Raw genomic sequence first — 17,384 nt, 5'->3', positions numbered from 1 at the left:
ACGAATGCCGGAGCTAAAATGTATGCTTCAAACGACGGGACAGAAGATAACTAGATCGACTACACACAATAAAGGCAAATTGCTTCACACAGTAACAAGTGGTTGTGATCACTTTTGAGCAGTTTAGCTCTATCTTAGATAGTTAGAGATGAAGCGCGAACGTTAGCTGCGCTGCTGCATGCATCGAACACATGACGTTCCAGTAACTTCTTGGTAACCCTTCCTTTTACAGTCCCTTAAGTACTAGGTATTTACATAGAAAGTAAAGGGTATGTTATGTGTTTTATTGGGTATTACCGATTGGTACCAAGGTGGTAAATACCTAGATCATTCGAAGTATTTACCCATTAACTAAATACTAACGTGCTGGTCATTACTGGGTAATTTTCACTGGTCCTAATTAGGTAAAGACAGAGGACAAAACTTTGTATTTACCTGGAAACTTATAAATATTACTATTTAAATACCGCTGGTAGTAAGTTGGTAACAACGGGAGATATATATGGTAAATTATAATGTGTTGGGTAAATACCGCTGCTACTAAGTAGGTAAAGACGGCCAAGCTCCAGCAGAATTAGGAACAAAATACTCTACTATTACCCTGCAGTTACGTAAGGTTTATGTCGGTAACAGTCCACGTCTAATGAGAAGATAAGATAGTACTTCACAATAAAATACCTTTTCAGATACATTTATTGATGATGGCCTCATTTACTTGGCTGGTATAGCTATCTACCTCCGCGGGAAGTTTTCCTCTACTGTCACGGTAAATCTTCTTGGATACTGGGTATGTTCTTGCGCATGTTTGGACTATTTACTCAGTAAGTAATCTGAAACTGGACTGTAAAAGGAAGCCGTGTTTGTTTCCATGGTGTTACCAGGCTCTTACCATACCCTTTGTAAGCGAATTCCACTTTGTCAACGTTACCCTTAGTAAGAACGTGTACTATACGTTCCAAGGCGATACCAGGTAAACATGGCTACTCAGTAAGTAATATGAAACTGGACTGTAAAAGGAAGCCGTGTTTGTTTCCATGGTGTTACCAGGCTCTTACCATACCCTTTGTAAGCGACTACCTACGGTGGCCGACGTGCAAACGCACTGCAAATTAAGAAAACACATGCAAATAGACAAAACACAAGCAAATTAAGAAAACAATTTCATGAATTTGACAACACATGCGCAGCATTCAGCAAACGCGCTGCAAATACACACAACACAACCAAATACATAAACGCGTTGCAAAAACGAAAGCACGCAAACCAACATCTTGATTTTCGGCCCCACGGAGCGAAAGAGAGAGAGCATATGAGAAGTTTGGACCAACATCGAAGTAAAGAGGCGACATAAAAAGGTTATTTTCATTTTTACATGCGGCCCTCCTCTTTGACAGTTTTTCAAAAGAGCAACTTCGATTTTGGTCCCATTTCCAAAACAAACTTCTCATATGTCTCTCTCGCTCCGTGGGGCCGAAAATCAAGCAGTTCCATTTAGCGCTCCCCCTAGAGGCCTGGACAACTTTCGTTGTGAAAACTGGATGCAGCGTTTTTGGTTTGCGTGCTTTCGTTATTGCAACGCGTTTATGTATTTGCAGCGTTTTTGGTTTGAGTGCTTTCGTTTTTGCAACGCGTTTATGTATTTGGTTGTGTTGTGTGTATTTGCAGCGCGTTTGCTGAATGCTGCGCATGTGTTGTCAAATTCATGAAATTGTTTTCTTAATTTGCTTGTGTTTTGTCTATTTGCATGTGTTTTCTTAATTTGCAGCGCGTTTGCACATGTCGGCCACCGTAGGTATTCGCTTACAAAGGGTATGGTAAGAGCCTGGTAACACTATGGAAACAAACACGGCTTCCTTTGACAGTCCAGTTTCATATTACTTACTGAGTAAATAGCCATGTTTACCTGGTATCGCCTTGGAACATATAGTGCAAGTTCTTACTAAGGGTAACGTTGACAAAGTGGTATTCGCTTACAAAGGGTATGGTAAGAGCCTGGTAACACCATGGAAACAAACACGGCTTCCTTTTACAGTCCATTTTCAGATTACTTACTGAATAAATAGTCCAAACATGCGCAAGAACATACCCAGTATCCAAGAAGATTTACCGTGACAGTAGAGGAAAACTCTTCCCGCGGAGGTAGGTAGCTATACCAGCCAAGTAAATGAGGCCATCATCGATAAATGTATCTGAAAAGGTATTTTATTGTAAAGTACTATCTCATCTTCTCATTAGACGTGGACTGTTACCGACATAAACCTTACGTAACTGCAGGGTAATAGTAGAGTATTTTGTTCGTAATTCTGCTGGAGCTTGGCCGTCTTTACCTACTTAGTAGCAGCGGTATTTACCCAATAATACATTATAATTTACCATATATCTCCCGTTGTTACCAACTTACTACCAGCGGTATTTAAATAGTAATATTTATAAGTTTCCAGGTAAATACTAAGTTTTGTCCTCTGTTTACCTAATTAGGACCAGTGAAAATTACCCAGTAATGACCAGCACGTTAGTATTTAGTTAATGGGTAAATACTTCGAATTATCTAGGTATTTACCACCTTGGTACCAATCGGTAATACCCAATAAAACACATAACATACCCTTTACTTTCTATGTAAATACCTAGTACTTAAGGGACTGTAAAAGGAAGGGTTACCAACTTCGGTACATGCTGTGTGTTCAAATGCTTCTTCATATTTGTAGTATTTCCTCCCTTCGACGAAATTGACTTTTTACATGCGTTACAAATGGCGTTGTTGTCATTTTGTCATGTGAAATACAACCAAACCTTAGAACGCGTCTTCCTAGTTGCCATGTTGGCTGCAGTCTGTCTATGCGCGAACTTTTATAGTTTATTCAGACAGACGTTCGCGTGTCCCATTATTAAACTGAGCATATCGATTTTTAATCCCTTATTAAACGTAGCATTTTAATTGTTTAACGGCACAGAGAATCGTTAACAGAATCGTTAAGGAATTTTGCTAACGATTCCAAGGAATCGATTCACTGGTTCTCGACACCCATCCCTATGCACGGGTGTGTGTGTATGTGTGTGTAAAGAAGTTTGTGTGTACGGGTGGAGGTGTGGAAGTGTGAATGTGTGTGTGGTGTGGTGTGGTGTGTGTGTGTGTGTGTGTGTGTGTGTGTGTGTGTGTGTGTGTGTGTGAGTGAGTGAGTGAGTGAGTGAGTGAGTGAGTGAGAGAGAGAGAGAGAGTGTGTGAGAGAGAGTTAGAGGGTGTGTGTGAAAGAGAGAGAGGGTGTGTGTGAAAGAGAGTGAGGGTGTGTGTGAGTGTGAGAGAGAGAGTGAGTGAGAGTGTGTGTGTGTGAGAGAGAGAGAAAGAGAGAGAGGGTGTGTGTGAAAGAAAGAGAGCGTGAGAGAGAGGGTGTGCATGTGATAGAGAGAGGGTGTGTGTGTGTGTGTGAGAGAGAGAGAGAGAGAGAGAGAGAGTGGGGGAGAGAGGGGGAGAGTGGGGGAGAGTTGAGAGGGTGGGGGCGAGTAGAGAGAGAGAGGGCGAGAGAGAGAGAAAGAGAGTTGAGAGTTTAGATAGTTTGGATAGATTTTGAGAGTTCGGAGAGAGTTCAGAGAGAGTTCAGAGAGATGCGAGGGTGGGGGCAACAGGGGAGTGTATCAACTTCAGTTTTGAGACAGCAGCTAGGCGCAGCCCTGCGCTGGGCGCGAGGGAGAGTCCCGAAGAGAGAGTGGGTGTTAGAAAATGTATTCAGTAATGATGCCACAGACTATCACACTGTTGACACTCCTAGTCGTATCTGACTGCGGGTACGGGACTTCTGGCAACCCACTGCTGTTTCTGGCCATACACTGCTTATGAACAGTTCAGTCGGTACGTTCAATTATAAACTCACGATAACCATGAAGCATTGAAAATGAGCTCTCCTCCTAGTTCACTCAAATGAGTTATTTTCACAAAACTCTCGCTTCTCCGATCACCTCAGGTTTATACGGATTTCACCTAGTTTTACATGCGTTTTCGCTCTAAAATATAATTTCTCGGGTTTAAGGGAAACTACTTCTATTTACGGGGGCGGCTTGTGATTAAAATGAATATTTTGCGGGTCAGGGATGTTATTTAAACGTTATATGTCAGCCTATTTTTCTCAGTTTTATAGTTAAAACATTCTCATGTTAAGCAACTTGAAAATATTTTGTGAGAAAATAAGCTGCTCAGCTTATGGTTTTTACACTTTTTGCACTGTCAGTAAAAAATACAGTTTACACAAGCTTTTTGGTTTGCAGTTATTCACCGGTTTGAATAATGCCACACTAATACTAAATCCTTAAAGGACAATCGGGGGAATTTTAGCCAAATTTATAACTGTATATATATACTTTTTAACAACCAATTAGATGAGTCTATTTCTCTCAAATTTTAAACAGTAATGAGGGACAGTGTCCGTCTGTCTCCAATGGAAGTTCCAGACGACCAAATTACAACTTGTGTAAACTGGATCTGAGTTAGTCTCTCTATTTATAGTGATATACAGTCTTTATATGACTTTAATCTAATATTTACTCATTATTTTACATAAGCGTATTTACATGCAAGAATTCTGGCCTTTTTATTTATCTATTTCCCTACCCTGAGAGCATACAGTTAGGTCCATAAGTATTTGGACATTGACACAATTTTCATCATTTTGGCTCTGTATACCACCACAATGGATTTGAAATGAAACAATCAAGATGTGCTTTAAGTGCAGACTTTCAGCTTTAATTTCAGGGTATTTACATCCAAATCAGGTGAACGGTGTAGGAATTACAACACATTTTATATTTGCCCCCCCCCTTTTTAAGGGACCAAAAATAATTGGACAAACTAACATAATCATAAATCTAATTGTCACTTTTAATACTTGGTTGCAAATCCTTTGCAGTCAATGACAGCCTGAAGTCTGGAACCCATAGACATCACCAGACGCTGGGTTTCGTCCCTGGTGATGCTCTGCCAGGCCTCTACTGCAACTGTCTTCAGTTCCTGCTTGTTCTTGGGGCATTTTCCCTTCAGTTTTGTCTTTAGCAAGTGAAATGCATGCTCAATTGGATTTAGGTCAGGTGATTGACTTGGCCATTGCAGAACATTCCACTTCTTTGCCTTAAAAAACTCTTTGGTTGCTTTCGCAGTATGCTTCGGGTCATTGTCCATCTGCACTGTGAAGCGCCGTCCTATGAGTTCTGAAGCATTTGGCTGAATCTGAGCAGATAATATTGCCCGAAACGCTTTTGTCAGCAGTCACATCATCGATAAATACAAGGGAACCAGTTCCATTGGCAGCCATACATGCCCACGCCATAACACTACCTCCACCATGCTTCACTGATGAGGTGGTATGCTTTGGATCATGAGCAGTTCCTTCCCTTCTCCATACTCTTCTCTTCCCATCATTCTGGTACAAGTTGATCTTGGTCTCATCTGTCCATAGGATGTTGTTCCAGAACTGTACAGGCTCTTTTAGATGTTTTTTGGCAAACTCTAATCTGGTCTTCCTGTTTTTGAGACTCACCAATGGTTTACCTCTTGTGGTGAACCCTCTGTATTTACTCTGGTGAAGTCTTCTCTTAATTGTTGACTTTGACACAGATACGCCTACCTCCTGGAGAGTGTTCTTGATCTGGCCAACTGTTGTGAAGGGGTTTTTCTTCACCAGGGAAAGAATTCTTCTGTCATCCACCACAGTTGTTTTCCATGGTCTTCCGGGTCTTTTGGTGTTGCTGAGCTCACCAGTGCGTTCTTTCTTTTTAATAATGTACCAAACAGTTGATTTGGCCACACCTAATGTTTTTGCTATCTCTCTGATAGGTTTGTTTAGATTTTTCAGCCTAACGATGGCTTGCTTCACTGATGGTGACAGCTCTTTGGACTTCATATTGAGAGTTGACAGCAACAGATTCCAAACACAAATACCATACTTGAAATTAACTCTAGACCTTTTATCTGCTCCTTGTCAATGAAATAACGAATTCCCTTTATGAGGGAATAACATACACCTGGCCATGGAACAGCTGAGCAGCCAATTGTCCAATTACTTTTGGTCCCTTAAAAAGGGGGGGGCCACATATAAAATGTATTGTAATTCCTACACCGTTCACCTGATTTGGATGTAAATACCCTGAAATTAAAGCTGAAAGTCTGCACTTAAAGCACATCTTGATTGTTTCATTTCAAATCCATTGTGGTGGTATACAGAGCCAAAATGATGAAAATTGTGTCAATGTCCAAATACTTATGGACCTAACTGTATATTCCTTCTTCACCAAAGGAATATGCATATTCATCCCCTCTTTACCAAGGGAATATGTATTACTTTTTCACCAAAGGAATATGAATGTTCACTCCCTCTTTACCGAAGGAGTATGCTATTATTCTCTTTTTACCAAGAGAGCATATATTCCTTCTTTACCAAAGAAATATGAACATTCATTCCCTCTTTACCAAAGGAACATACATTCCTTCTTCACCAAAGGAATATGAATATTCACTCCTTCTTTACCAAAGGAGTATGCTATTATTCTCTTTTTACCAAGAGAACCATTCCCTCTTTACCAAGGGAATATGCCGGATATTACCTCGTATACTGCTACCGTACACAGATTACTTTACCCCCTGTCTGTGAAGTAAATGACCATGGGTGTCCTGTCCGAGCCGTCTGTGCTTTCCCAAACTATGCGCTTCAGCAGTTGTTTGGCAGATCAAGCGCACAGCAACGATTAACTCGAACCTAATCTCTGTGTTTTGCTGCTATGGCGATCCAGATTAAGATGATAGCGAATGTTAAACAAGCAAGCAAACAGAAAATTATAGCTGTACGTGACATGTTAATCATTCAATCTTTCCGCACCATGGTTTCTCAACAGGCAGGACACACAGAGTACATATAGACAGAAAAATGTTTGCATCGTACTTTGGCCTCCGTGCTCTATGAATGTATTAATCTTATCTGAAGAAAATAGGTTCTTTTGGAAAAAGGGATCAGTTTTGCCTGGGTGGATTCACACCTCGGACACACACATAATTGAGCAGATATTAAAAATAAAAAATCTGATTACCTTTTAAATTTGGTGGCCGGGGCGTTTGTCCGAGGGCTTCCCCGCACAGGGACTGGGATCCTCTAATTCTCCTGGATGCTAGCTCGCCAAATTGTCGAAGTACAATAATCCAAGTTTTTATCCAATATCCAAGTTTTTTATCCAATATCCAAGTTTTAAAACAGCACGGAAAAGGCAGCAAAGTAAGATGCAAAGTGTTTATTTGAATCCAACACAAAGGATTGATTCCAACAAACGTGAGTAGACCCCGGAGTCTGACTGGCCTTTTTCTCTGGACATTTGCCTATATATCTACTTTCCATTATTTTAAGATCTTTTGTCATTGGTACATTATCTCTGGTCACAGATGCATTTATGTATTTCACACCCAGTTGGTCAATAGTCACAAAATTTACATTGCCAGTACTTTTCCTCTACTTTCTCTTTCCAAGGCCCACGTGGGGCCATGCCGCCCAGCTGCACAGGGACACTGAGTCTAAGGACACAAATCTGTCCCCTGACATCAGGCGGTTGTAGTTCTCAATATCTGAGCTATGTAGTCCTTCATGGGAGAGGCCTACACACATACTTCTCTCTCTGGCACTCAAACTCTATCTATCTGGTCTTCCACATTTGGCCTTTGTTTCTTCTATGTTTTAGTGGCAATTCTAATCAATCAACAGCTTTGCATCTGGTTTTCAATAATATAGCATTTACAGTTAGGTCCATAAGTATTTGGACATTGACACAATTTTCATCATTTTGGCTCTGTATACCACCACAATGGATTTAAAATGAAACAATCAAGATGTGCTTTAAGTGCAGACTTTCAGCTTTAATTTCAGGGTATTTACATCCAAATTAGGTGAACGGTGTAGGAATTACAACACATTTTATATGTGGCCCCCCCCTTTTTAAGGGACCAAAAATAATTGGACAAACTAACAATCATAAATATAATTGTCACTTTTAATACTTGGTTGCAAATCCTTTGCAGTCAATGACAGCCTGAAGTCTGGAACCCATAGACATCACCAGACGCTAGGTTTCGTCCCTGGTGATGCTCTGCCAGGCCTGTACTGCAACTGTCTTCAGTTCCTGCTTGTTCTTGGGGCATTCTCCCTTCAGTTTTGTCTTTAGCAAGTGAAATGCATGCTCAATTGGATTTAGGTCAGGTGATTGACTTGGCCATTGCAGAACATTCCACTTCTTTGCCTTAAAAAACTCTTTGGTTGCTTTCGCAGTATGCTTCGGGTCATTGTCCATCTGCACTGTGAAGCGCCGTCCTATGAGTTCTGAAGCATTTGGCTGAATCTGAGCAGATAATATTGCCCGAAACACTTCAGAATTCATCCTACTGCTTTTGTCAGCAGTCACATCATCGATAAATACAAGGGAACCAGTTCCATTGGCAGCCATACATGCCCACGCCATAACACTACCTCCACCATGCTTCACTGATGAGGTGGTATGCTTTGGATCATGAGCAGTTCCTTCCCTTCTCCATACTCTTCTCTTCCCATCATTCTGGTACAAGTTGATCTTGGTCTCATCTGTCCATAGGATGTTGTTCCAGAACTGTACAGGCTCTTTTAGATGTTTTTTGGCAAACTCTAATCTGGTCTTCCTGTTTTTGAGACTCACCAATGGTTTACCTCTTGTGGTGAACCCTCTGTATTTACTCTGGTGAAGTCTTCTCTTAATTGTTGACTTTGACACAGATACGCCTACCTCCTGGAGAGTGTTCTTGATCTGGCCAACTGTTGTGAAGGGGTTTTTCTTCACCAGGGAAATAATTCTTCTGTCATCCACCACAGTTGTTTTCCGTGGTCTTCCGGGTCTTTTGGTGTTGCTGAGCTCACCAGTGCGTTCTTTCTTTTTAAGAATGTACCAAACAGTTGATTTGGCCACACCTAATGTTTTTGCTATCTCTCTGATAGGTTTGTTTTGACTTTTCAGCCTAACGATGGCTTGCTTCACTGATGGTGACAGCTCTTTGGACTTCATATTGAGAGTTGACAGCAACAGATTCCAAACACAAATACTTGAAATGAACTCTAGACCTTTTATCTGCTCCTTGTCAATGAAATAACGAACTCCCTTTATGAGGGAATAACATACACCTGGCCATGGAACAGCTGAGCAGCCAATTGTCCAATTACTTTTGGTCCCTTAAAAAGGGGGGGGCCACATATAAAATGTATTGTAATTCCTACACCGTTCACCTGATTTGGATGTAAATACCCTGACATTAAAGCTGAAAGTCTGCACTTAAAGCACATCTTGATTGTTTCATTTCAAATCCATTGTGGTGGTATACAGAGCCAAAATGATGAAAATTGTGTCAATGTCCAAATACTTATGGACCTAACTGTATGTGTTGCACCTGGGTGTAAATTTTACGCCTAGTGTGGAGCAGGTGTAAGTTGGAAAATCGGACTAATATCCATGGCAATTATAATGTACAACAGTTTGATCGCACATGCAGCGTGTCTTGTTTATAGGCAACATATGGATATGGCATTAAGGCGAGAAAGAGTCGTCCGTGATCGCACAAATCCACTGTTAATTTATTGGTTATCGATTTCTTCTCAGTATTCTATTCACTTCTATTCTCAGTATACAACTCTATAAGTTTTCTAATTTCTATTTTGCAACCCGTGTTGACAAATGCAAAATAGGGCCGTAATATCGTTTTGTCACTTTAGTAAGTCGAACACACATTTAAGTATAACGGCTTGTTTTTGGTTGTTTCGTTTTTTTGGGAATAATGAAATAACAATATAACACAAATGGTATAATGAGCCATTAATCGATGTCAAAAAGGGAGAGGGGGAGAGACGTGTAATGATTGGGGGTGTTATTACTTGCGAACACCAGAGGGCAGCAACGACAAGCTTTAAAAAAAAAAAAAAAATCCTGTGATCTGTAGGCCTACAATCTTGACAACATAGCAGCAGGTTCTTTAGTAGAAGACACACACACCAAACTGAAGGCACATGTTGACCGCGTTTGCTAGTTGCTAGTTAATTTATATTAGAAACATTACAAGACAGGGCTCCAGTGTGTGTTCAAACAAGGCCAAAAGTTCCAGACGGTATCAGTTGAAAAAGACAATCACACCTGTGCAAGAAACACTGCACGCCCCAACCCTCCTTCCCTCCACCTAAATAACTGCTTTCACCTTTTTTTTACATTTTTAGTCATTTAGCAGACGCTCTTATCCAGAGCGACTTACAGTAAGTACAGGGACATTCCCCTGAGGGAAGTAGTGTGAAGTGCCTTGCCCAAGGACACAACGTCATTTTTGCACGGCCGGGAATCGAAGTGGCAACCTTCAGATTACTAGTCCGACTCCCTAACCGCTCAGCCATCTGTGCCCCCCAGCTCTGTTGTACGTTTTAATGAAGTGCATTGAGGCAATCATAGTGAGCAAGTTGAGGTCATGTGGGGTACCTTTGCAGTTTACATAGAAACACAACTGACAGAGGCACTGTTGTGGATACTTTTTTCAAAGTTCTGATCATATTCTATGTCCAAATTCAAGTTCTTCAAAGTCCAAAAACAGCACGGAGCAGCAATGAGAGGGTTCCCAGGAAAATCTGATTTCCTTTGTCTGTGCTACACCTTTTATATCCAACAAATTACACCCCTGAACTTTTAAAACAGATCTATTGGCCTACTACAATTGTAAATATCCTATGACTTCTGCTCCAATTGGGCCTTGATGCAATGCCATCTAATATTTTCTGCTGTTTCTGCCACGTTTTTGGGGACTAACCAGGGACCAAATCAGTACATTGTGCCCAGTTCCTCTATTCTGCCCTACTACATGTGTTTTCCAACACCAGTTGCAATCAACCCTGGGTTATAGCCCTTCACCATTGCATGGTGCCATTTATTCTTCACAGGTCACACCCATCAAGTCAAAGTGAATAGTAACTGGTCCAACTCCATGTCCAAGCCCATGGTATCTGTGGAGGAATACAGTCATCACACTTGTCAAACCCTCCCCACACAAGTCCAATGACTTACTTTCATGTAGGCCCATACTATAGCAGTTTTCAGACATACAACACAGATGAGACTCAGGAGAGTGAATTAGAGATAATGGTAATGGGAGGGTGTTGCACTTTTCTGCTTCTTTTTTCTCCACTCACTTCTTTACCTTCTCACGCTTTACAATTGTTTAAACAAGTCTCTATACTCTAAAAAGATGCACAAAAGATGACTGTGTACTGTATATAAAACATTCCGGCATATAAATCCACGTATCTCCACACTCAGATCCTGTCATCCTGTCACCCTTCCCCAGTCCGCTGCTGTTTTCAACTAACCTATATACTACAACAGCATAATACAATTCCTGAAATTCAGTTATGGCTTTTGATTTTGGAGTGCCACCCCAGGATTTCAGTGGCCCCATCTGGACACTCCTATAAAACATTTCTGGGTGTGCCACTGCTTTTGCCTGTTAATGCACTGCAGTGAAGAAAACTATATGACAACAATAATGTTTAATGTAACTGGCCCCTCTATAACAGAACCTCTGGCCCCAGTGTAACTGCCCCCCCCCTGCTGTCTGAGGCTGTCAAATGTCAGCACTCATGGAATGCCTCCTGTCCAATTAAAGTAGACCTACTTGGTTGGAACTAACTGTTGTGTACACATTTATATGCAAATTATAAACAAACAAGAAATATTGTATGTAGACACAGCCACCACTCTAATTGCATTCACTCTCATTCCCATAGCTATGGTGGTCTCAAGCTAGTATACTAACTTTAAGCACAGAAGTGTAGGCTGATATACGAATCATCACAAGCAGAACAGTAATTTTCTTTCAAAGGACATTTTTTAATTGTGTGTAACACGGTATGAATGCATTGATGTAGGCTAAAACGTGTTGTACATTGATGGATGTAAGGACAACAATTGTATTGTCACTACAATGGCCTTTTGCACAATTGAATAGATTTAAATGTAATGTTTTAGGTCAAGTTAACTCTACATTTAATCCAAACTGAATAAAAGTTACATGAGAAAATAATATGTTTTTTTTTATAAATAAAAAGGGAAGATTTGCTCAATGATTGCCTCAATGCACGTCATTAAAGTTCAGGGGTGTAATTTGTTGGATATAAAATGTGCAACACAGACAAGGGAAATCAGATTTTCCGGGGAACCCTCTCGTTGCTGCTCCGTGCTGTTTTTGGACTTTGAAGAAGTTGAATTTGGACATAGATTATGATCAGAACTTTGAAAAAAGTATCCACAACAGTCTCTGTCAGTTGTGTGTCTATGTAAACTGCAAAGGTAGTCCACATGACCTCAACTTTATTACTATGATTGCCTTAATGCACTTCATTACAACGTACAACAGAACTGAAAGCGGTAATTTAGGTGGGGGGAGGGAGGGTTGGGGAGTGTTTCTTGCACGGGTCTGATTGTCTTTTTCAACTGATACCGTATGGCACTTTTGGCCTTGTTTGAACACACACTGGAGCCCTGTCTTGTAATGTTTCTAATATATATTAAAGAAACTTGGGTTCATCAAAGATTTATTAACTAAGTAGCAACTAGCAAACTCGGTCAACATGTGCCTCCAGTTTGGTGTGTGTGTCTTAAAGAACCTGCTGCTATGTCGTCAAGATTGTAGGCCTACAGATCACCGGATTTTTTTTTAAAGCTAGTCGTTGCTGCCCTCTGGTGTTCGCAAGTAATAACACCCCCAATCATTACACGTCTCTCCCCCTCTCTCTTTTTCACTTGTGCCAGTATGCATAATACGGCCGATCAAACAAATGAGTAAATGGCTTGTTATACCGTTTGTGTTATATGGTTATTCCATAATTCCAAAATGAAACAAAACAACGGAAACCAAGCCTTTCCCCCTAATCTGGTTCTGACATCCAAAATGGGCGAAACGATATTACGAGGCTATTTTTCATTTTTTGCAGATACCAGCATAAAGGATATGGAATAATCAAACAAACGAGTAAATGGCTCGTAATACCATTTGTGTTATATGGTTATTCCGTTATTCCAAAATAAAACAAAACAACGGAAACCACGTATTTCCCCATCATCTGGTTCTGACATCCGAAATGGAAAAATCGATATTACGAGCCTATTTTTCATCTTTTGCAGATATCAGCATAAAGGATATGGAATAATCAAAACATCGATTAATGGCTCTTTATACCATTTCTGTTACATGGTTAAAAATTTAACAACCAAAAACAAGCCGTTATACTTAAATGTGTGTTCGACTTACTAAAGTGACAAAACGATATTGCGGCCCTATTTTGCGTTTGTCAACACGGGTTGCAAAATAGAAAAACCAATGGCCACAAGGTACACGGACCATTCTGCTGGATACCTTTGGATTTGTAATGCGATTCTGTATATTATGTGAATATACTGGTTGTGTGAGATCAAATGCCATTACTGTCGATGATGTCAGCCATATCCCTCTCTCCACATTAGGTTATGTGCATTTGTGATTTCAATGATATGGTGCGTTTGTGTTCAGAATCATTGAGCAAGTAGGATATGTAGTTTCATTGACGATTTGGATGATGGCGATACAAAGTTTATTGTGCCCCACCAGGGATTCAGTGCCAGAGACGCCACTTTAAACGAAGCAAAGCTTGATGGGTTAGCAACTGTAACTAAGGTGGGCAGGGCTTTTGCGAAAGGTCAATTGTACAACTATCACCTCCACTCATTGAGCTTTCCAGGCCCCACTGTCGAAACGTTTCAACACCAGTATTAAAAGTTATCTTTAAAAGTTCCCATACTCTGCAAATGAAACACACCATGTCAGTGCTCAATCAGCTCAGTTTAAACTAGGCCAAAAAAAATCTACTGTCTTATGAGCATAAATTGCCTTCTGGTGGTTGTGTTAGTCAACTCTCTTGATTTCTAATCTATCCCTTTACATGTCGAAACTTAATTTGTACATGTGATACACATGTTTCCACAATTTGTTTAGTTGTAAAATGTTCCTTATCTGTGAGATTTAGTTACTCTTGCTGGCGTCATAATTTTTTAAATTTATATATATATATATATATTAATAATAAATATTCTCTCTTTCTCTGATGAAACAGAATATGGGGTTCTTTGGCAGCCCTCCCCGTGCTAGTTGGAACCAGCTATCTGAGGTCCTCGGCTGGCAGTTCTTTACCTTTACTGGACGAGGTCTTAACAAGGAACAGTTAAATATGCTTGGAGAAAAACTCTTGGGTATGCTTAGCTGATTGCACAATTCAGACTACAATATATGCAACACATGTATACCACTGTCTTGGGTTGGGTTGTTATTATCACAGTAAGAGCATTGGGAAGTATATTTGATGTATCATTGCTCAGATAGCCACTTCTGGTAGTGCACAAGACTTTTTTTTACATTTAAATGTTTTACATTTTACTGACAGTGATTGTAACATAGCAATAATACAATTTGTATTTGTAAGAGTAATAAAGCTTAATAACATATTAATGGATTACTTTTAATCTACAATTCTAAAGACTTTGACTAGTGAGACTGTGTCTTTGTGTATTTTACGCCTTCTTTTCCCCTTGAAAAGAGATTCTCTGTGTCTCTATCACAATGTCTTTGCTCTCAACCCTAAGTCAACTAAACTGGATCATAGCTATATAACTACAACAGCAGCAGATGTGATATGGGTTATTTTTAAGGTTAAAGGCTATTGTCACTAATTGCTTTGAGTAATAATAATTGTTTCATTGAAGTAAAAAAAAAAGAAGTAGAAATATATACAATGATTTATCTTTCTACTACTTTTCTACTTTTCATATTTCATACTTTAGGTCAACAAGTCTCTCACAGTGACTGTCAGGTGTCCTGGTCCAAGTTCTGCAAAGTATGTGTTTGTAGTTTCAGGCTTCTTTTGTAAAATACTAGATATTTATTTATTTATTGTGTTATAAAAAAAGAAATTTTGGTCTGTTTTACAGGAGAATATTCTGGGTAAACCATTCAGTTTTTGGATGTGGTTGGATTCTATCCTGGAGCTTATCAAGAAGCATCTTCTTCCGATCTGGAATGACAAGTGAGACTCCAAGTGTGCCAAACTTCAAATCTCGTATTTATTTATGCCTAGCTCAAAAGCTGCTGTACTGAACATCACATTTTCTCGGAGAGAGTTGGGATAGAAAACTGTCCAAAAATGTTCACCATGTCGCACTTTGGACAACAAGGTCAAACTGCCACTTTTTTAGTGTGGTATAGAAGAAGAGTGCTCCTCCTTCAAAAACCACAGTAGAGCAGCTCTTCAGCCAAAATGCTGTTGTCTATTATATGTTGTAACACGTTATTTGCATGCAAATAAATGACTATGTTCCCTCTCCCATGAAAGATCCCATGACATGCTGTTTTTGGATGCTTTTATATTGGCCTTCGTGGTCCCCTAATACTGTATCAGAAGTTTATCCCCGTTATTCCCGAAATTCAGCCTTGGTGCAGAATTACAGCCACTACAAGCAGTCCCACAATGAGCTTTCCTCAGGATGTGCTGTTTCTGTGTCTGTAGCTTTAAATGCTATGAGGAAGAAGAGGCGGGGCTAACTGCCATGCTTCAGTCGTTTGCAAGCCATGATGTCTCGAGGGAAACCAATATCGCGCTCGCACGGTCGTAGCTCATTTTCTCATTGGTGGGCCAAATTCTCTGTGCGGGCAAAGCAGAGAAAGGGGAGGTAACCTTCGTATTTATGACGACATAAAACCAGCATTTTCAAAACTGAGCGTTTCAGCTTTCATTTTCTCAAAGGCGGAGAAGAATACCCAGGGCTTGGTTTACACCTATCGAAATTCCTAGCCACTGGGGTACCAAAGGCAGGCTAGGGGAACTCATTAATGTTAAATAACCTCCTAAAGTGAACATTTCATGTCATGGGACCTTTAAAGAAAGACAGTTTTGCGTTCATTATGGCAGTATAGTTTGCAATATCAGCTTGGAATATTATACTGGTGGTTCAAATCTCAGACGTTTTGGATACATTTTTGACATCTATTATTATTTCAGATGTTATAGCCATTCCAACAAATGTCAAAGCATTGATTTAGCTAAAATCCTAATTGTATGTGATTATTCATTAATAATGGGTGACTTTGCTCTCTATAGTTACATCATGGGTTTTGTGAGTAAGGAAACAGAGAGGGCCTTGTTAAAGGATCAGGAGCCTGGGACTTTCCTGCTACGCTTCAGCGAGAGCCACTTGGGCGGCATCACTTTCACCTGGGTGGAGCACAATGATAATGGTAGGGGCCTGCCTATCTGGTCAATTCCCTAATGGTTAATTGAGAAGGAAAAAGTTTATTGCAACTGGCTGAGCGGTTAGGGAGTTGGGCTAGTAATCAGAAGGTTGCCAGTTCGATTCCCGGCTGTGCAAATGACGTTGTGTCCTTGGGCAAGGCACTTCACCCTACTTGCCTCGGGGGGTATGTCCCTGTACTTGCTGTATGTCGCTCTGGATAAGAGCGTCTGCTAAATGACTAATTGTAATGTAAATGTAAATGCTCATTGTGTGTGTCTGCAGGAGAGGCTAAGTTCATTTCAGTTGAGCCATACACAAAAAACCGACTCAGTGCACTGCCGTTTGCTGACATCATCCGCAACTACAAGGTCATGGTTGATGGGGTAGTGCCTGAAAACCCATTGAAGTTTCTCTACCCCGACATCCCCAAAGACGAGGCATTTGGCCGGCATTATAATAGCCAGCAAAACAAAGGCAAGATGTTGTCTGTGACTCAGTTTAAAATGACAGCTTCTGTAAGCATTTTCAATGTTGACATTTGCTATTAAAAGTCCACATTGTGGTTTCTTGCAGTCTTTCCATACATACCATCAATGTTGGTCCCCATGTCCACTTTGGAGTGAGTACACAATTTATCTTGATAACTGTCCAATTTTTTGTGGATTTACTGTCTATATGCTACAAGACATGCAATGTGAAGTGATTTGTGGTGATAATAATGTATGATAATGGTATACCAGTATTAAGATTCATAATAGTTCGGAGTGCTTGTTAAATGTTTGGTTTGATAGTGTATTTTTGTAATTTGGGTCACTTTGGCTCTATGAAAAAGTATTAAGCTTAGATAATAGGTTGTGTTTGGTGCAGTTTATTCTATTGTAATTGTCCTAGCCCTAATCCCAGCAGTACACTGCCCCTCTGCTCATCCCCTGAACCTCCTATGACACCAGGAATGTTTGACATGCTCAACCAGCAACTGAGGCCCTTTGAGATTGAGACAGCTGTGAGTATGTCACCCTTTATACACCCCCATTATACCCAATATGTCATAT

At 40.3% G+C, this 17,384-nt stretch overlaps 1 protein-coding gene across 13 annotated transcripts in view; it reads left to right on the top strand.

The window, feature by feature from the left end:
• The window catches only part of stat4 (signal transducer and activator of transcription 4), an 85,956-nt gene that overhangs the window by 67,655 nt on the left and 917 nt on the right, over positions 1 to 17,384 (top strand). For 11 of the 13 annotated variants that reach the window (XM_067228722.1, XM_067228739.1, XM_067228768.1 and 8 more), the window contains 7 exons: positions 14,163 to 14,298; positions 14,887 to 14,939; positions 15,034 to 15,128; positions 16,200 to 16,336; positions 16,615 to 16,806; positions 16,906 to 16,951; positions 17,236 to 17,335. In XM_067228722.1, coding sequence (XP_067084823.1) covers positions 14,163 to 14,298; positions 14,887 to 14,939; positions 15,034 to 15,128; positions 16,200 to 16,336; positions 16,615 to 16,806; positions 16,906 to 16,951; positions 17,236 to 17,335 — 759 coding nt within the window. The remainder of the gene's footprint in view (positions 1 to 14,162; positions 14,299 to 14,886; positions 14,940 to 15,033; positions 15,129 to 16,199; positions 16,337 to 16,614; positions 16,807 to 16,905; positions 16,952 to 17,235; positions 17,336 to 17,384) is intronic. The other 2 variants (XM_067228731.1, XM_067228813.1) reach the window with 2 other exon arrangements.

This window comes from Osmerus mordax, chromosome 2 (assembly GCF_038355195.1).
Source record: "Osmerus mordax isolate fOsmMor3 chromosome 2, fOsmMor3.pri, whole genome shotgun sequence".
Classification (NCBI taxonomy): Eukaryota; Metazoa; Chordata; class Actinopteri; order Osmeriformes; family Osmeridae; genus Osmerus; species Osmerus mordax.
This window is presented reverse-complemented; position numbering and strand designations above follow the sequence as displayed.